Below are 20,691 nucleotides of genomic sequence, written 5' to 3'. Positions count from 1 at the left end.
CCGCGAAATTACTTCGCCGGACGCGGGCGTCGCGTGTATTTGTTTTACCCGCGAATTCGGCTGCCGGAAACCGAGGTCGGACCATTGTGTGGAGATCCGCGGTCCGATACCGATCGTTAAACGACGAATCTATCAATGAAACGTTTTTCCCGTGCGTATAAAAAGTCTGTTGCGATTTAAAAACTAAAAAGTAGTGCATGAGACTCGGGGCGTGTAACATCTCAGTTACGATCTGTAGTTACAAGCAACAAAAACATTTTTACCCACTCAGAACGGCCGTCATTGCAATCCCAGGGCTGCAACAAAGTCGCAGACGCGAAGCTGCAATTCATCTCGTGCCTCGAGCAAAAGAAAGCCTCGCCTCCGCGCGGGCCGACTCGCGATGATCCGAAGGAAATCGACGGAAAAGGGCAGCGATTGTCCGCAGGTGGCATGGAATATAGAGGCGGTATCGTTTCCAGTGGCACGGAGCGGCGATAAAAGCCTGAAACGAGGGTGTTCGCTCGCACCTGTCTCTCCCGTCGCCTCTCTTCGACAGGGTTCTCTTTAGTTCGCCGGGAACGCGCCGGAGGTTGTGATCCCTGGACCATGACGAACCGCTCGGGCTTCTCCGCGTGCTTCTAGGTAAACGTCGTCGGCGTTCCCGTGATTCTACCCTGCGATCGATCGCGTGGACTCGATCGTTCTTGCCGCCGAGCTCGAACAATGAGCGTTTCAAATTCTCGTAGACGCGTTTCGCTCGTCAAAGGCTCGCGTATCCTCGAAGGGATCTCATTGAACTTTCGTAGAATTCGCGAGGAAGTCGAAGTGGCGACTCTGTCACCGTGAAATTATTTAAGAACTCTCACGGCTCCTGTCTGTTCATCCAGAGGAACGATCTCGAGCCACGGTAATTAAACAATCTCGAAAACGAACTGTTTTCGAGGATAATCGATGCCACTCGCCAATGAACACGAAAGTGGTTTCCATCGGTTCGCCAAAAAGGGAGCGATCGCTAGGCGTGACCGCTTGCAATTTTTCGCATCGGTAAGAAACGGGGATAACCGCTTTCTGTGACGCGAGATCGATCGGAGTATCGGGAAAACGATTTCTGCTTTAATTATCCGTTTTCAGACTTGGTCACTCGGACACTCTTCGTTTTACAATTACATATTTCATTAATGGACCGCGACTGGCGATACGGGTTTACGGCGTTCATTGAGCCTGTTCCTCCTCCCATGAATGAGAACTCGGTGATCCGTCATTAGCATAGTCACGATCCGCGGCGACATCGCGCCTCTCGTCCTCGCGTCCCGTTATCCTCGGCTGCCTTGCCACCGGCTAAACAGCTTCCCGATGTAAATTGCCCCGCCGCCTCGTAAATTGCATAATCATCTTTTAACGGGTCGCGTTCGATCGTGCAGGTAGGAAAACGACGCAGATTATGCAGCCGCGGGTGCGTGGCTCCGTGTAAAAATTCGCCTGACCGCGAGCAACATTTCCGAGACAAATGATTTATGAAAGCACGATCTCCTATGCGATTCGTGAAACGACTTATAGCAGAATTCACGATCTCAGTTAGAAACGTGTCCGAACGTATTTTCTGGCCAATGCAAACAGGGACTGAGATCTCCGAATCGAAGGGGGAGAAGTCTCGGTATAAAAAGCGACCGAATCCACCGCGGAGCGAAGGGGTGGGCACGGCTGATCGAATCACGAATTACCCAAAGCGATTTCAGGTGTGAGATCCTCGCCGAGGCGATCGAACGACGAATAATTCGGGGGGGTGCTACTATGAGGCCGCGGTAATATCGGTATTAGCATTCTCGCTGGTGTATTATTTACACGTGTAGACGAGGCGGGCTGCGGTCGTGGCCCGGTAATCGCCACCGGTCGAGGAGAGGGCTGCACCGGGATAGATTAAATTGGGACAGGTAGCTGCCGCGGTGAAGCGAAGAGTATCGGAGTCACGTGCGGCCTCCGCGACCGGAAACATGCTGTAAAAGGATCCAGAGGCATCCCTAAGGGCCGTCCGCAACATCGTCGGCCGCCTCTTCCAGCGGTTTCCAGTTTGACCACGTTTGCGAATTCATTTTTACGTACCTAGCACTTTTTGTCCGTCGAAATTAAATCTTTGGCGAAAGACAAAGGGTAGTCGGTGCATCGGACGATTTGATTAAATTAAAGAACGGTGCCGGCAAGACACGATTTCCTAGGCGACGGTTTTGCCGGTCGCGGAATGCGCGCAAGAACGTCGAGAGATGAAAGGCAAGGACTCCCGATTCCACGGGAAGAAGCTCGGCCACGGGATTACGTGGACGCCACGGTGGTTTTTTTTACCCCGGGTGATAGGAAAAATTAACCGGATTCCGGAGAGATCATCTGGGCAGCTTCTTGCGGAAGTTCCGAGGGCGTACCGAGCAAACACCGGAGGTACAGACGAAAAAGCGCGCGAGCTTTTTCTGCCCCGCCGCTTCCTGTCGTTCTTGTGAGAATTTAAATATTTGCTTCCGACGTTGCGTCAGAATTTTTTCATTTCGGAAGGGGTTGAACGGTCAGTGAAATATGTAACGACGCGTGGTCACGTATAGCTGGATACCAGATCGGATGCTCTTTTTATTACTCCTCCCCTCATCGGCTTGATGTATTATTTCCTATGTAAACTAGTTCTTTGCACCTCGCCTGTAATCACTTTATTCCTCGGCAACATTTATTTGCAACTTCGTCCCGCTCGCGTCGAACACGCGTTACTTCCGTTCGATAAACGGGGATTACAGCGTTATCACTTTAACCCGTTTAAATTCGTCTTGTTAGAAAACTCATAAATTTGCTGAGCGTAATTACACGCACCATCGCATCGGCGTCTGTACGCAACGCTTGCGTTCTATTAATTGACGACAAGCTGTTATCGTTTCGCTCGTTAATAAGATCCCAAGCGATATCAGAGACACGGATTTACGTTATTAAAAACCGCGGAACATGATGCTGTTTATGTGCCAATCAACGATTGCAGATCGATTAGCTCGTTCGGAGCTTTTCACGATGTTTGAGACGATTGCCAAGATAATCGATCAGGCAGCATTCGAAGTGGGTGAAAAAGTATTGACAGATTTTTGTCATTTTTCTTACTAAATGGTTCTTTTATTCTATTTATGACCTTTTGCCCTTTTTGGGGTAATATTTTAAATTTATACTAATAATTACTTTTGTCACGATTGACGAAATACAAAACTGTCTTCATAAAAATTGTAGACTGAAATGTCACTTCTTAAACGCGTGTCAGTATAACGCAATCTTAGTGTTGCCCGATTTATAACAGCAAACATTTAGTGAAAAAAATCTGTCAATACATTTGCGACTAATATTTTGTCACGAATCAATTTTGCACGCTTGGGGTATCGATGACCGGTCGATTGACTCTTACTTTCGACACGTTTCACGTGTCGCGAACCAGGAACGCGTCGCCGTCGTCCCCCAGAGCCGCGGCCTTATCACCTCTCTTTGTATCATAAATTAAGAGAAAGTATCGCAGCCTCCTGCGGGCCCGCTCCACGCCACGGCGAATCAGAGCTGAACTATCGGCCCTGTATCAATGCTCGAGAGCTTCGAGTCGGCACGAATCGCTGACCGGGGACGAGGTTCGTGTCAGTTCTCGGCCGTTATCGGCCCGCGGTATCGAAGTTCAAAATGCAAATTGCGAAAAGGGATTCGAAGGAAATTTGCAAAGGCGCGAGAGACAAGTCGAATTCCATCGGCCGGCAGTAATGACAGAAACGTGTCTGCATAACGAGAGTGGAACGGCGGCAGTAAAGTAGCCGGGACAAGCGTTAAGGTGTCGCAGAGGCGATAATTCAGCGGGTTTATCAAGCGCGGCCGAACACGGCTCGCGCACCGTCCTTACGACTGATCGATATTAATGCCCATTGTTAAAAACGACCGGCAGATATCGATCGGGTAGCACAAATTGCCGGGACACGTTTCAAGGGATCCGAATTAATACGGCGGCGTTCGTACGGTGGCACGTTTCTATTCGTTTTCGCGGACCGAGGTTCGCTATCGGCCGTATCTCGATCGTTTTGCGGTTGAATTATCCGGAAATCGAACGGCTCGATTATCCCGGTCTCGATTTTAGAAATGTGACGTTCGCGCACCGAAACAATGAAAGAGTCGACGATTTATCGTACGGTCGTTCGAAAAACGTATTCGTCCTCGACGATTTCCAGCCGGGGGTACAATGACTCGCCGTCCGCCCTCTCTGATACTTGGAGCAGTGAAAGCTAGGTGTGGAACAACAGGCGTGACAAATCGCGGAATCGGGTCGATCAGTGTATACGAGCCGCGTAAGTGCGTGGTGGCTCGAAATTGCACGCTCTTGTCCCTAGCCGGGTATCTCGGTACCGTGTCCAGCTCGTGTAAATCGCGCGTGTAGGTGCACGGGAGCGTGTCTGTGTCGCGTGTAACGCGCCGCTGTCCGGTGATTAATCCCCGCGCGCACGCCCATAATTCGCCCCTGAATCGGCTCGCAAACGACCCGGTCCTGGACCAGCCGGATTAAATAAGACCTTTTCAATGTGGCTCCCGGTTTTATCTATCACAACGTTATTAGCCGTGACACGGCCAGACTTACGCTCGACCTCGGCAACGTTTTTCTAATCGTTCTAATTGGCCTTTACGTACGACGCTTAAATGTAAATTGAAATCTACGTTTACCGATATAAAAATAGGTCGAGGACAGGACCGCAAGGAACACCAATTGGTTGTTAACGTTTCTGATTCCAATTTGACTTCGCTCGATCGAGGGAAATTCGAATCGATAAATCCTCTGATCGACGATTGAAATTTAGAGAAATTTAAACTAGAATTTATTAAGACTTCTTGACATTTTATTGAAGTGAGTAAGCCTACCAGAATGACCGCTTCAATGAAATTAAAAAAAAATCAACAATGAGATAAAACATTTAAAAATATATATTCGATTTTAATCGATCATGTATCATGCAACAAGCAGTTAATTACTGAGAACTGAGAAATGACTATAAATTCGGACCTTAATCTTTAATGGGGCAATTAAAAACCGTGCCCCAAGGATCTGATGCTGAAGTTGGATAATAATAGGAGGGACAAATGACGAGGTTACGTAAATTTGCTTAATGCGACAGCTGCACCTTCCACGGTCGTTCTTCATCTCCGCGGCGCGTCCAGTCAAACCAGTGTAACACGAAGAACAGAAGGCAAAAAGTACTGGCCATTGTTACTAGTTCCTGTTACAGCTTGCGACCCGTGCACAATACCGCTGCGCGCTTCCTTTGCAACCGTGAAAAATAATCCGGCTTTGTCTATGACGTCCGCCACGATGCGGCACCGCCGCCGCGCACACCGTCCCGCTCGAAATCTCTTTTCAGCCCGATGAAACGATACGTGAACGCGCGACGGCCCGTTCTAAAATCGTAGAAACTGATGCACCGTTCGCGGCCGCAACGTTTCGGGATCGAACCGCGGCGAGTGAAATCGCGTCGTTAAGGCACGTTAACGAGTCCCTCGGGCGAACGCCGGTATTTAATTACATTTCGTAAGCAAAACCAAAGCAGTTCTCGAACAAACATTAATAGTCTCTGCCTTTCACTCCGGGGAAATGTCCAAGTAGATCTTTTTATTCTCGTCGTTAACGAAAGAAAACGGAGCGGTCGACGTTCATTAAGAACGAGCAGCAATTCGCTCGTTCTGCTCGGCCGACGGGATGAGCATTTTGGCAAATGACCCGTCCGCGATTAATATTCATAGTTCGTACACGTTGGATAATCGATTATACAATATATATTGCGTAACGATGTAACAAAGAGAGCGAGGGAGTGAAAGAGACAGGCACGAAGAGAGAGGTATTCCGAAGTGAAAGGGAGGCATTAGAACGGGCGCTGCGTCGCAGGGCTGCCAGAAACGAGATTTTGCTGAGTTAATTCGAAACAGTGGGACAGGAAGACGAGATTCGGCATGGGTTTCAACGGTTCTGCTTAATCGACGCAAAAAAAAAATCCGGCGGGACCTCCGCTAGATAAAAAGGGACCGTGAAATTTGTAAAATTATTTAGCCGTTGCCCACCTACGTGGCCACCACCACCACCACCGCGCGCGCGCTTCTCTAGTCAAAATTACTCGTCGATTCGTAATTAGCGTTGATGAATCGGTCGAGACACGGTCTCGGTTCGCCCGATGACAATGCGGGGAAGGCAGGTGGACAGAGCCGAGCCGATCGATTTGTCGCCTGATTTCTCTTCGCGAAGCTGGCTAAGTGAGTCAGCTGTCTTTTTTCCTCGGCTTCACGGTGAATCGAAAGCAGCCGAGATTTCCTAGATGTGGAAATCTTTATTCTCCCACGAAACGCGATCGAAATCCTATTATTATGATAGCGTCGATCCGTTGATTAAGGATTCCTCGGGAACGAAAAATAAAATTCGACGTCGTCGACTACAAACTACGGGTCAGAAGCCCGAGACTCTGCTCGGTTTCCGGGACGCCGTACTCGCGTCTCACGCAACCAATTCTACGTGGTAACGTAACAGACCGAGGAAGACGCCCGAAACAAAGAAAGAAAGCCAGCGAGAGGGGGAGGGGGCGGAGAAAAAACGAACAGGAGAAAATAAAGAAAGGAGGAATCAGAAAATCAGCGCAGGGATAGACGGGGTCAAGCCGGTCCCGGAGAAAAAGAATGGCAGCGTTTAAAGGAGGCTTAAAGTCATCGCGGACGTAATCGGCCCTGTCGATCTTCGGTGGCCCTCTCCCGGTGCCATAATCCCGCACCGAGAGAAACCATTCAGCGGCTCTCCACGCAACTCCGGTTGGCATTGATCATTGTGTCTCACACGATCGACTTATAATAGGCCACGTCGTTTCCATCGTTCCTCGTTGCTGATACGAGAATAAAGACTTGCTGCTTCTTCTTTCTCCTCTCTTCTCGTCTCCGTGCGTACACCAGCGTCGGCTTCGAGGACCGTGCATCGAGTCCTCGCCAAAGCCCTTGCAAAGGGGGTGTCGATGATAAGATCGTGATCGATGGCACCGGAACGCACAGTCGTTACTTCGTCCACCGACGCGTTTATGGATCGAAATTTTTTAAGAGAAACCTCGTATCTCATGTTCGAACGTTTCACAGAACGACGGCCCGTCCTGAAACCATTCAGAAATTAGGAGTCTCGAGCGAGTCCCTCACGGCGACGAGACGTAACCACGTAGGAGTCTCGTACACGCGAATATGTGGGATGAATGGAAATACGGGTACTTGAGTAAGCTTAAATTACATTTCATTCATGCAGGAAAAGCAGACACGCGGGAGTCGGCCTTCCGGCTCGGCACGTACATAGAAAGAGGAGCTTCTGCGTAATAATGACCGGCCTATAATGTGTATTATCCCGACATCCTGCAGCGTCTCCTTTCGCGTGCAGCTTTTTCTAGCCGACGTTGCGACAGCGAACCTAATCGGACGGTGGTTTCCCCACCGATAAACGCTCGCCGAGGATCTCTCGTTGCGCAAAAACCCGAAAACTCGTGTGAAATCCATGTTTCGCTGCCATTGACTAGAACAATAATCGCGTAATCGACCTTCCATATCCTCGTACATTTTTATTCGTCGCCACTGACCACCGTTCCCGAGTTTCCATAATTTTTAATGAACGTCACGATCGTATTAAGATAACGGCGTCGGGTTTATTCGTCGGTGAAAGTTGACGGACGTCCTTTGCGAAACACGAATTCTGGAAACCACTGCACACAAGCCTTTAATCGCGAGCCATCGGGCCGCCGTTTCAATGGGGGAGTGTATGGTGTACAAGGGGGACAGGAAGGGGGTAAAAATCGGTGAAGAGGAATCATGGCTGGATGCACTCCCTCCCTATGTTCACGCACTTTTACCGCCGGCTAGCATCGGCACTGGTTCTGCGTTTTTCGAGGGGGAACCGGCGACTTGTTGAGCCTGTCCTCCTACCATTCGCCTGGTACGCTATGGAACCCACGGCGATTTTTCAATTGTTTTTATTCCAACCGAATCTGTCGCGTTTCTCATTTGAAGAAAACAATTTGAAACGTCAGTACTTATTTTTATTCGATTCGCGCATGGAATTATGAATCCTCGCGTGAACCGTTTCCATGTTTGCACTTTCACGTGCAGGGCAATTTTCCTCGGCAGACTGAGTTTTTCTCCCTCCACGTGAAAATCGGAGCCACCCGCGAAACAATATACTTTCCTGCGTCACATTTGCTCCACTTTCCCTTCTGTCTTTTCCTTTTAATGATACTCATTGGGAACTTTCGTAATGATCGGTCCCCGGCGAACGTAAATTACGATTTTGCATAACTACGAACGAGTACGGGGAGCAGGTATAAAAAGCGTATGAAATCAGAAAATCGAATGTCAATACGACCAAGGATGGCTAAGATCGCTATGATATCGATCGTACTTCTAGCTTACGGCTTGCCGCTATCCAACGCGCTCAATCCAGATCGATCGATCGACGACAGAGCACCAGGTGAAACAATTGAAACTCGTTGATATTATTAAAAATCTATATTTGATCGCTCGATTCGAAAGAAGACTCGATGTAAGAACCAGCAGCGTCAGGGACGGTGTCATCGTTTCAGATACAACGTACGAAGGTATAAAAGGAATTTTCCGAATTATCTCCACGGGGAGGTCGACCGAGAAGGAAGATGAGCAATTGGTGAAGCTGATCAAAGATGAGATCGTGAGGACGTCGCAGGGCATTGAAACGCCATCGGGTTCGATCGAAGTCGCCGCCAGGAGAGCTCGGAGACTTGTAACCGAGTTGACAGCCGCCTACGCGTCGGCTATTTACAAATCGAAGTCCACGAGGGAGGCCAAACTGTACTTCGCACGTTTCCAAAACACCGTGCATAGGATCGTCGACTTTGTGAAAAATGGTCAGTTCGTCGTGTGAACATTGTTGAATAAAAACGGATTAAAAGAGAACCCGGCTGAATCCTTTTTCTAATTTAATTGTCACGTTGTATCGTGTGCTTGCATGAGCGTATCGCTAAGGAATATTAATTAAGATCGATATCGTCCTAGGCGTAAAATGATTAAGAAACGAAAAGAATTGTATCGTTGAACGTACGAGGAAGCGAAGAAAAAGTTGCACTATCAATCATCGAGGACCCGCGTTGAATCTATCGAGAACATCGAACACGTGCCGGGAACTTTTACCCGTACGATGGTAGGGGAGAGATCGTGGCGATATTCTTTTCTTCTTTTCCGTCGGGGCGACGGGCACCAGCGAACGCCGGAGTATACGTGCAGACACTAACACACGCGTGGAAACGAAATTATTCCCGCTGACGTACGAGTCAGGGCAGACGATCCATTGTAAAAGCGGCATGGGCTCATAATCTGGCGCTGTAGGATCTCCAGGCCGAGCTGACCGGAACTGCGCCTATGCTCTCTCGGCGGAAGTGCCGCTGCCACATGTAGTAATATAAATTATAATGCCCTTACGGTTTTTCCTTTCGCGGATTTGCATTTAAAACACCGGAATGGCATTGTCGTCGGCCGATTTTCATGGAAATAAGAAAACCACCATCGCTCCTCGCCGTCCCTTTTTCGCGGTGGCCATAAACACGAGAGGGAACGCGCGTTGATGTCCATCGAATCGTGCCAAGGCTGATCGAAGATCAAATCTGAAAACGACTCGCTTTCACCCGCTCGGACAATGGCCATTAAAGCTTTTCTAATTCTTTTTCCTTTTTTCTTCCTCTTCCACCTCGCGCGTTCGTCGGGATGCGTGAGATACAGAAGAGCTTCCTTAATTACCTGACGTTCTAATCGCGAACGAGTAACAAGCTAATTAAAGGGGAATCGGTCGTTTATCAGAGATGACGACAACACTTCCTCCGCGATATCGTTAGATTTTCCAAGGCCTCCGTTGGTAGATACTTTTCAAAGATACCGAAACGCTCCTCGCCCGATACGAGTACTCGAGGAAGGGAACCAGGTTTTCCAAGAAATCCGCCGAAGCCACGAGTACTAAACGGCACCAAGGACACCCCGAAGGGGCAGAACCACGGCTCTCGTCGTGGCTGGCTCGAAGTTACGACGTAGCCCGTGGATTTTATATGGGAAACTGATTCGACCACGAACCAGAGGATAATATAACACCGGGGGCATTTTGTTTTGTTGCGCAAGAGGATAATAAACATCGTTCGGGCCCGCTACCGTGCCGACTAGATAGCGACGACGATGAAACAATGCGGCATTGTCCCGGCAGGCTGAAACCGCCAAAGCACACCCGAACCCAAGCACCGTGTTAAGTCATGAACGGCGTTGCACACCGGCCTTAGAAACGTCCAGCGGAGCTCGGATAGAAACCGTGGACCTGACCCCGGGCAACGTGGGCACCCGGGAAAGATCTTCTCTCCGGAAACGAAACATCGCACTTTATACCCTGGCAGACACGGCGCGAGAAACGCGTCGTCGAAATTCTTCAAATTCTATCTACGACGATTTTGACGAAAAGTAGATTCACGATAGAAATAATCCTCGATTTCCTACCCTGGAAACGTGTTCCATCGTCCCTGAATCGAGAACACGCTTGCGTGCAGAATCCTCTCCGCGCCGCTTTACAAATAATTCGAAACGGGTTGGCGGGCACGAAGGCAGCGTCGGCCGGACGATTCCTACGGGAAGGGAGATTTTTCCAGCGCGGCCAGGCAGGCGGTTCTCCTCGATTGTTCGCGTTGTTCACGGCGCAATGAAAGCTTCTTCCCGATGGTACGAACAAAAAGCCGTGAGGTAGACATAAATAAATAGGTGGTAGGTGTGGTTGGTAGGCCGCACACATGGCGTCGTGACCCGTCTCTTCTCTTCGTGAGCTCAGGGCTCGCTTAAGTTATGCCCTGCGGAATGTTGCTGCTCCCGCTTCTTTCGGTGTCGTGGCTAAACGCAGTTTCACCGTGCCCCGGCCTCCTTTTTGCTCACCGTTCGCCTGCCCGCCGTTTATTTTAGCCCGAGATTAACCCCTTGACCCGTCAAACGCCGAACAATGAAATGATAAAGCAGCATTTTTAATGCACCTTCGGTTTTCTCGAGATCCCCGCGCAAGAGGCGGGACCGTAAAAATGCATCGCACGCGTCGCGTCCGTCGAAACCGTGAGGACGATAAGGGGCGATAAGAGCACGCGGAAGTCGTAAGCAGAAGTACTTTTCATAGCACGATCATCTGGATTCAGGTTCGTGAGAATTTTTCTCTTCGAATACACGTATTCGAGACATTCGCGAAAACCGCTTTATCTTCTACGTACGGAACGACTGTCCGTCCGAAGATTTGTTGCCGACCATCAATCCCGTGGAAATGAGACAGTCGGAAATACGCGCCAAAGGCGATGAAAAGCTCGCTAATACTCAAACGGTACAGGCCGTTACATTAGAAATTCGAGCCGTATGAAAGATTCGCTTAGCAAATTGCGCGAATAATTTATGCGGTGAACGTTCGCTTCGGCAGCCTGCGAATATTCAGGAGTATCAATTCCTTGTTAGCAACCCGTCAATCATTTCGTTTTTCCCCCGGTTTACTGAATTTTTCGCAACGCGAGTTCGTGATCGCTGCGATAGAAGAAGAAACTGAGTATTCTCTCATTAGAAATGGCGCAGTGGAATCAGCGCGGATTCAATTAAAATACGGAGGCGGTCGGGACATCCACTGGGATCTTGATTATCAATCTGACGCGGGAGAAAGGTTGTATATACAGCGTTTAATTATCGCCCACCGTAGAATTTCCTCCGCGGAGTTTACCGTTAGAGGCGGTGCTCGACGTACGTACGTGTACACAAATATGGCACGGCTCGTGATTCGCGGTAGAACCGTTAATAACGCGCGAAGTGTCTAAAAGCTGCAACATTCGCAACACAGCCGCGTTCCAACCGGACCATAAAATCAGGAGCATCGAGCAGAATTCTGCCTGCTCGTGACACGAACGAGTAGCCGCGCCGCGGTTTTACTGCTACCGGTTCAACCTGAAGATATTTCCCGTACGATTCCGTTAAAAAATTGTAACAGGAATGCGAGGGTCGGACAGATTTTTCTAACGACACTTGGTGAATGTTGAAAAACGAATTGGCAATCGCGGTGGCAGGACTCGCCCAGCTTAACGAGCTTCCACAGAGAGAAACAGTTTCAACCCCCGGTATAATCTACGTCAATTTATCTGCCGCGGCGCATTTAATTCCCCAATTACGGGAAACTTTCATTGCACATGATAATTGCGAGCCCACTTGCTAATTAAAACCCATTAATCTCTTATTACGGAACTGCCGTACGAGTCATCCCCATTTTTTTGCAACCAGTCGGAGCGAGAGAGACGGAGGGAGAATTAATAAAAGAATCACGTTCTTATCTGCGTTGCGTCGAAACGGCCGACGACCGAGAGCCGGTCTCTAGGTACATATTCGTTTGAAACCTCCAAACCGGAACAATGGCCTGGCTACGGCGGATAATGAAAAAAAAAAAAGAAAGAAACAGAGACGAGAGGGAGAAAGACAGAGGAAGAAGAGGAGGAACGGTCGAGGTTGAAACTGCCTATGGTAACGCGACAGAGTTACGATCGTAGGAGGAAGGCACACGACCATACGCTGGCAATTTTCTTCTTCTCTTTTTTCTCTATCTCTCTCCTCTGTTCCTCCTGTCCATCGGCTCGCGATTAATTCGCGCTGGCGCGCGCTAGAGAGCCTCGCGGCCTTATATCGCGGCTCGATCGCCGTCGAGGAGGCGGCAGGCGCTTTTTAAATAACTATAATGAGGGCAATTATCGTGTGCGCCGGCAAGCAGAGTGTGACGACGAGTCGTCGTTACACATTGCGGCACGGAGGATGATCGCTCGGGCTAGATGATGGAATGGCACGAAGAGACCGCGGGTAGGGGTCCCGAACGAGAGAGAAGGAAGGACTCCGATCCATATAGAAGCTACCTACGCTTTAGGCATGGTAAAACTCGTAGAAAAAACACTGGGGAGAGATGAGCGTACGTGCAAGTGGTATAAGACAGGAGGTAGGCAGACCAGCAGTAGAAAAAGGCTAAATTAAAAAGAGTGTAATGACGGCTCGATCGAGGAAGGGAGGAGGAAGTAACAGCAGAGGAGAGGCGCATCGGAAGAGAGAGGAGAGACAGGCAGCGCGTGGCAGAAGGCCTCTCCCTCTGTCGGTCCTCTCCTCCTTCTCTCCCTGCGGCAAGCTAATGCCTCGATCCGCGCAACCACCACCGCCGCTCGAGGCCTTAACTACTTTCTTATTCGCTCGTTTCAGGCCGGCCTTACGAGCCCCATGCATAATGCCGACAACGCTCCTTACGCATGCTGAAGCACACCCCCCTTTCCTCTCGCGCCATCCTCCTCCGTCGTACACCTCCCCCCGGAACACTGTACCGCGAGAGGAACTGCGGGTCAGAGACTGTGAGGCATATTCGACGCAGACTCGTGGCTCGTGCCTAGATCCATTGGCGTCCGACTCCGATAAATTCTACACTGCCAGTAGAATCGGTCGGCCACTTTGGGTCATCGAGACGTCGACCTTTCGCTAGATTTCGTAAGTATTTCTCTACATATATTCAATGATCAGGGTAGATTTCCTTTACTCTCGTCACGAAGTATCGGTCGATCGTTAAAGCGTAGACGATATTTTAAGAATAAACTGGATTTGCGTTCGGCTTCGTCTGAAAATCGCTGTTGTATTAAATCCTGACCGTCCAATCGTCCTGAAACCGTTTAAAGAACTCTCGAACGAGAGTAGCCGGTAAAAGACTCCGGTGAAAGACGAGCGCACGGGTTTGGTCGTGCGACGCCGATGCGCTAATATAACAAGAAACGTGGCGGCTGTTGCGCCGAGCGTACGGGAGCGAAGTAGCCTCGCTTATGGTCCGGTGGTGCCCGAGGAGCATAACAGCTCGCGGAGCATAACGCCACGAGCCATCATATCCTCCTTCCAGAAACCCTCTCCGGAGGTGTTCCACCCCCGCACGCTCCCGCTTCCCTGTCTCGCCCACGTTCGATCGCCCCTCGCGTCTCCTCGCGCGCGACGATAGCACGAGTCCTCCCGGACCGTGAGCGTTGCGCGTCACGCGTGTCCGTTGTGGGGATGCACGCTCTAGGAAGCGGAGGAGACGGCATGCAAACCCGACTACCTGGGACCGTGTTCCAACGAGACAGGTGATTTTTTTCGAGATTACTCAGCTTCGTATTCGAAGCTTTGACGCGAAAGTGATCGGGCAACGAACAGGGGATGAAAAGTAGTTGTTTTTATGATTTTTAAAACTCGCTTCGTGGCGAGAGAGAATGGCTGGGAAAGCTGAACACGCGAATCGAAGGGAACAGGAAGGAGCGGAGAGAAAGAAGAGCGCATACACGTACACGTCGGATGCTTATGGACTCGCCGGTCGCTGCAGGTACGAGCGCGTGCATGTATGTACTTACGTACATTTATACGCTGGTATCGCCCCTGCTTCCGCGAACTAGATCGGCCGAGCAGATATTAGGAGTGCGTCTGCCCCGTTGCCATTGCGGCAAGTGCTGGTCATTGTCCACCCGGCCACAGGAAGTCCACCGGCGACGGACCACAGAATGGAGAGAAAGAGATTTTTCGGTAGGATAATCGCGCAGGAACTACAAAGAGGTGCAAGATCATCGCTTCCACTGGTTTGAAAAACTAAACCACCGTTAATCGTTTCGCGAAGTCTGCTCTAGGCATCGTTTCGTTCTACATAGATTATTCAAAGTAATTGCAAAAGAGAAGTCGAATACGTTTGACCGTCGTCAGGATTCGCCTCTAATTTTCCTGTTTCCGTGCGTCTTGTTAACAAAATTTACGCTACCACTGCGACGAATAATCGTTGTCCGTCGCGGGCAGGAAGCTAGCGAGGAGTTGGTTGGCCAGCGAGAGATTTTCGGTACGATAATCGTAGGGAAACTCCGGACGCCCATTGTGACAATGAGCACCCGAAGCCACGCGATAATTACGACGGTAATAACGCGGTAAATAGAAAGAAACGCGTCGCTATCTTCTTCCTGACGCGAATCGTCGGACGTCGCCTCGCTGACCGGTGAAATTCGTTTGCCTTCCACCGGTCACTGCCTCGGTCTCCATAAAAATGACGAGACAAGGAGTCTCTGGCCTCCAATTCTAAATTCAAATGAATCACAAACATTTGAAACTGCGTTCTTTACAAGAGTCTCTAGTTCCTCGGTTCGCCCCTCTTTCGAGAAGGAGGAAGAGACCGAGGGGAAGGCAAGGGTAAAAGTAAGTGAATGAGCAGACCGAAGTGGACGTCGGTAGGAGAAGGATCGTCAGGGCGGCACCTGACCGGAAAGCGTCACAGTCACCGCATTCAGCCTCGTTTTTTCCTTTCCCTTCTTCCCTCCTCTCACCTCTTTCGCCAGCCTTCTTGCTCCCCCGCCACCTCCTCCGATGAAGGGTTGCTGGCTTGTCCCTTCTGACTCGTCGCTCCGATTCGAAGGACTTCGCGACGTCATGAATGAACGTTTTCTACCGTCAACGTTTTGCACGTTCCACTTATCTCCATCGCGGAGTTCGTCGGTAGTTTTTCGTTAAATAATCGACCGATCGATATGCACCATAAAGCTAGCGAGCGCCGATCTATAAAAGCGTATGACGGTGGCCAAAGGTGGATCCATGAAGTCGAAAGAGAAGGCGGGGAGAGAGAGAGAGAGAGAGAGAGAGGAAATATAGAAGAAGTCGATGGAGAAGAGGACGGGACGAGTAGGTAAGGACACATAATAGCAGGATGTTACAACGCCCGTGTCCGGTACATAAGTATCTGGTTTCATAAATGAAAGTGTCTTCATTCATAGATACATATTTCCATACAATTGCCGCTATTGGTTCGTATCTTATGATATCGCCATTATGTGTGGGCCAGCGCATTACATATGTACATAGCACCATTATATACAAATTCCTAGTAATGCGCCGCTACTGCTGCATTAATGATAAAGTTGTTTAGATATCGCGATATATATTCCGTCGCGAGGTCGCCGAGGCTCGAGAGGAACCTCGAGGGTGCCAATGAAACGATCGCCTGGAACCCGACTGGAATCGAACAGGAATTTGTTCCACTGGTTTCAGCAAAAAGAATCGTGAATTTCCGTCACACGTCCATCGTTACATCGAATAAATCTAGCTCGATGACGCCACGATGGACGCGCCCTGTGCGCTAGGTAGGAAGTCATCCTTCCTAGCATCCAGAGTCCACACAGGAAATCTCGGACGCACCCACCGAAACATAGTCCGCCCCCACCCTCGGGCCCGATTTAATGTTTCGTTTCCTCTGCGACGATAAGGGGCTGCAATTTTATAGTGGCCCCCGCCGCACGGAACTCCACGAAAACGTCTAACAGTCGATTCGTAATTAGACCCTTGTCAAGCGTTCCGGAAACGCAGGGACGGGCTCGAAAGTCTATCCGACTTCCTTTGACGCAAGTGAGAATCGCTTTACGATCTCGTCATTTCCCGAAAATTCTCGCGATGGAAAATTCGAATGGTCAAGCGGAGTCGCATCTGTCCAGCGGAGCTCGTTAACGTCCGCGATGAAGAATGGACGACGGAAAAGTACATAATACCTGGCGGGGATAGTAAATTTTATAAAATAATACCCTCCTACGTGGCTGCATATTCATTTTTCCGGAGGGTCCTCCCCACGGTTCTCCCTACAGTAGTGTGTCCAGCGCAGGAGTCGTCTACATATGTATGAGCTTCTGCTGGACTCTCCGCTGGTCATGCCTCGGCGAATCGAGCTTTATGCCCTTTATTTTTCCAGCCAGCGTACGTACGGGACCGAATAAACAACCGGGGCTGACCTGAAAAAAAAAGGAACCGTGTAAGCCGGATGATTAGCACTCCTCGCCTTTCCTTCCTTCCCTTCCGCGTGCAAGCCGCGTGACGACGCTCGACTTCGGTCTCAATCCCGAATGGAAAAAAATTCGTGAAGTCAGTAAAATCGAGGTGCACCGTTGCCCGTAGATAAAGAATTACTCGAAATAAAGAAACAAGGAAGTTTTCACTCTGTAATTCAATCAGATCGCTTATCCCGACGATCAGATCGGCGTCAGAAGCACAGTTATCCCGTCGCAATTAAAACGAACGGATGGACCTGTGAATGAGTTTTCTCAAAAGTAGAGCGGAGTAAAGCGTGACGACGATTCCAGGGACCAGGCGCGCACGTACATACAAGGATCTCGCATTTCTTATATCTCGGGAAACGTCGCGTCGGTCAGTTTTCCTCGACGTCTCGAGAAAAGCAACGCCCGCTCGCACGTTCGCTCGTTCGCTCGCTTGCATTAAAGAGCAATTAGCCGCGGCTCGCGAGCACGCTGATGCCCGGAAGCGATAGAAGCGGGCCGCGCGTGCCACCCTTACCTTTTCTTCGTCTACGAGCGTACAGAAAGAAACTCGCTCGTGCATCCACACACGTTCACGTCGCATCGTCCAGTCGCCTTTGCCCGCGGGCAAACGCCTGCAGTTCCATTATTTCCTTTCCTATCTGGAATTGTTCGCCACTGCTTGTTGAACTTCCACGAAGGAAGACAATTAATCCGTGCCCGGGCAAAAGTGTATAACCACTGGAGGATTTAATTCGAGAGGACGGAAACGGTAAACAATGATAAAAATTAATTCATTTTTTATTCGAAGGAGGAAAGTGAAGATATCGCGGAGAGGCGCGAGGTCAGATGTTCCTCCTTTATTCCCCGTTGCACGGTGTCTCGGTTTGCTTGCCGGCGTAACAGCTCGCTCAATTACCGTCGCAGATAATCATTATCACGGAAACTGCATCGCCGGGCCTCATTGCCCCAATCCTTAATTAACCGGCGGCCAGACGGTAATTGGTACGAGCCGGTGTACGACACTCGATCCATTGGCGAGAACGAAGGGCACGTGGTGAATAACGTGTATACGCTTAACCACACTCCGTTCGGCCCGCGTCTTTTTTCTCTCAACGACCGTTCGTAACGATCGCGCGTAAAGTAACGTAGATGACCGGATAAGAAATCGGTAGCTCCCGTCTCGTGCCTCGAATTTATATTATAATTTGTAATGACTGTTCACGGTTTCAACGAGCCTGTCCAGAGAACATTGCGAGGCCACTTCATTCTTTTACTCTGGCAATTCGGACGTCCCATCGATTTCTATTCATTAGGCAATATTTTCCACGGGATAAATCCGACGGTCCCCTTTCGCAAAAATGAAACGCTACCAGGGACGTTCAGAATGATCGTCGGACAGCTTAATTATTAGCTTGCTAACGTCCTCGATTGAATCGGGCAAAAAATAGTCTGCGCCGCGTATCTAGCGTAGGGGACCGATGGCATTCCTCTTCTAGCGCGATCCTCGCGCGATAAAACCGCAAGATGAATTTAATGCCGTAAAGTTGCACGTGCGTGGAACGCTCACGCGAACGAACGCTCGCGCGCACGCATGCTACGGTTAATTGTAATTTATGCCCGGAGACGACTCGGGCCCCGGCGTCTCGCGCGGTTGCTTCATTTATATCGTCCGCGCGTTTTTGTCTCCGCGGCGTTTGATTAATTTCGCGAAATAACCCGTTTAATTAATCGGCCGGCCGCGACTCGTAAAACACGCGGCCCGGGGGCCTCAGCTCGCGACTTCCTCCTCGGTGAAAAATCGATTACTCGGATCGAGTTAATGATCCCGTAATGATTCGATGCGTATGATTCTATGGGGATGAAAAATTCCGTGGCTCGCGCGCAGTAATCTACGTTTTATCACCGAGAAGAAATTGCTAAAGAGTTGCAGACTTATCGGACTTTGTTTCGCACGGATTTTTCACGCCCTGACTGAAATATTCGAGATAGAAGGAAACTGTATACGACCTTTTTTTGAAGGTAATAGTAGTACCTACAACTTTTATTTGAAGCATTTGACGAAATTCCGCGAAAAAAAAAATTTCGATTTTTCCGACATTTTTCCCTTCAGATTTTGTGAAATTTTCGTTTTTTGCCAATAACTTCCAAACCGTAGGATCTACGAGAAAATTGCATCAGATCTTTTTTGTAGAGGACCGACGAGATCTACAATTTGTGTCTAATTATTTCGCTAACGTTAATAGTTTACGAGATATTTGCAAGAAACGAAAAACAGTTTTTTGCAAATTACTCGTGAACTATTGATGCTAGCGAGAAACTGTTACACAGGGATTGTAGATCTCGTCGTCCTCTACAGAGTGGTTTTATATACGTCCCCCTAAGTCCATCCGTATCGAAGTTATTGGCAAAAAACAGAAAAACAGTTTTTTGCAAATAACTCGTTGACTATTGGCACTAGCGAATTCTTTTTGCACAGAAATTGTAGATCTCGTCGTCCCCTACAAAATGAGCCTAAATACGCCCCCCTACGTCCATCCGTTCGGGAGTTATTGAGGAAAAACGAAAATTGCAAAAATATTGCTGTACGTATCGGAGTCAAGCATGTTCGCAGCCGTGAACGCTAGATGGCGCCACGATGAACTTTTTAGCCAAGTACTTTCGCTTTTGACAACAAATTTCGTTTTTCGTCATTAACTCCCGAACGGATGGTCGTAGGGGGGCGTTCTTGGTCTCATTTTATAGGGGACGACAAGATCTACAATTTCTGTATAAACAGATTTCGCTAGTGTCAATAGTTAACGAGTTATTTGCAAAAAACGAAAAACAGTTTTTTGCAAATTACTCGTGAACTATTGATGCTAGCGAGAAACTGTTATACAGGGATTGTAGATCTCGTCGTCCTCTATAAAATGATCACATACACGACTCTCTAAGTCCATCCGTTTGGAAGTTATTGGCGAAAAACAGAAAAACAGTTTTTTGCAAATAACTCGTTACCCATTGGCACTAGCGAATTCTTTTTGCGCAGAAATTGTAGATCTCGACGTCCCCTACAAAGTGGTCCTACATACGCCCCCCTACGTCCATCCGTTCGGGAGGTATTCACGAAAAACCAAATTGATGTCAAAAGTTCGCTGAATTCGACGGGCGAATTTTGCCAATGCCAATAAAATGCCAATAACTCGTTAAAAGTCGCAGTTGGAAGCAAAAGAACGTTTGGTTAAAGCATTCTGATGACTAATACGTGTATTTCGCGAAAAAAAAACAATTTTTTTTTTTTTGACATTTTTCCAAAGGGGTTAGCCTTCAGATTTTTGCAAATTTCGTTTTTCCTCGATAACTCCCGAACGGATGGACGTAGGGGGGCATATTTTGAACCATTTTGTAGGGAACGACGAGATCTACAATTTCTGTGCAAAAAGAATTCGCTAGTGCCAATAGTCAACGAGTTATTTGCAAAAAAAGAAAAACAGGTTTTTGCAAATTACTCGTGAACTATTGATGCTAGCGAGAAACTGTTACACAGGGATTGTAGATCTCGTCGTCCTCTACAGAGTGGTTTTATATACGTCCCCCTAAGTCCATCCGTATCGAAGTTATTGGCAAAAAACAGAAAAACAGTTTTTTGCAAATAACTCGTTACCCATTGGCACTAGCGAATTCTTTTTGCGCAGAAATTGTAGATCTCGACGTCCCCTACAAAGTGGTCCTACATACGCCCCCCTACGTCCATCCGTTCGGGAGATATTCACGAAAAACCAAATTGATGTCAAAAGTTCGCTGAATTCGACGGGCGAATTTCGCCAATGCCAATAAAATGCCAATAACT

At 48.9% G+C, this 20,691-nt stretch overlaps 1 protein-coding gene across 1 annotated transcript; it reads left to right on the top strand.

Moving 5' to 3' along the window:
- The first annotated feature begins 5,103 nt into the window (after window positions 1-5,103).
- LOC113464180 (uncharacterized) lies at window positions 5,104-8,923 on the top strand. Its single transcript, XM_085342315.1, is given in 4 exon segments — window positions 5,104-5,126; window positions 5,128-5,217; window positions 8,346-8,456; window positions 8,578-8,923. Coding segments are annotated over 4 exon segments (570 nt in total).
- Window positions 8,924-20,691: the final 11,768 nt, after the last annotated feature.

The sequence above is a fragment of the Ceratina calcarata genome, unplaced genomic scaffold, assembly GCF_001652005.2.
Source record: "Ceratina calcarata isolate Rehan_Ccalc_2016 unplaced genomic scaffold, ASM165200v1 scaffold289.2, whole genome shotgun sequence".
NCBI lineage: Eukaryota > Metazoa > Arthropoda > Insecta > Hymenoptera > Apidae > Ceratina > Ceratina calcarata.
This window is presented reverse-complemented; position numbering and strand designations above follow the sequence as displayed.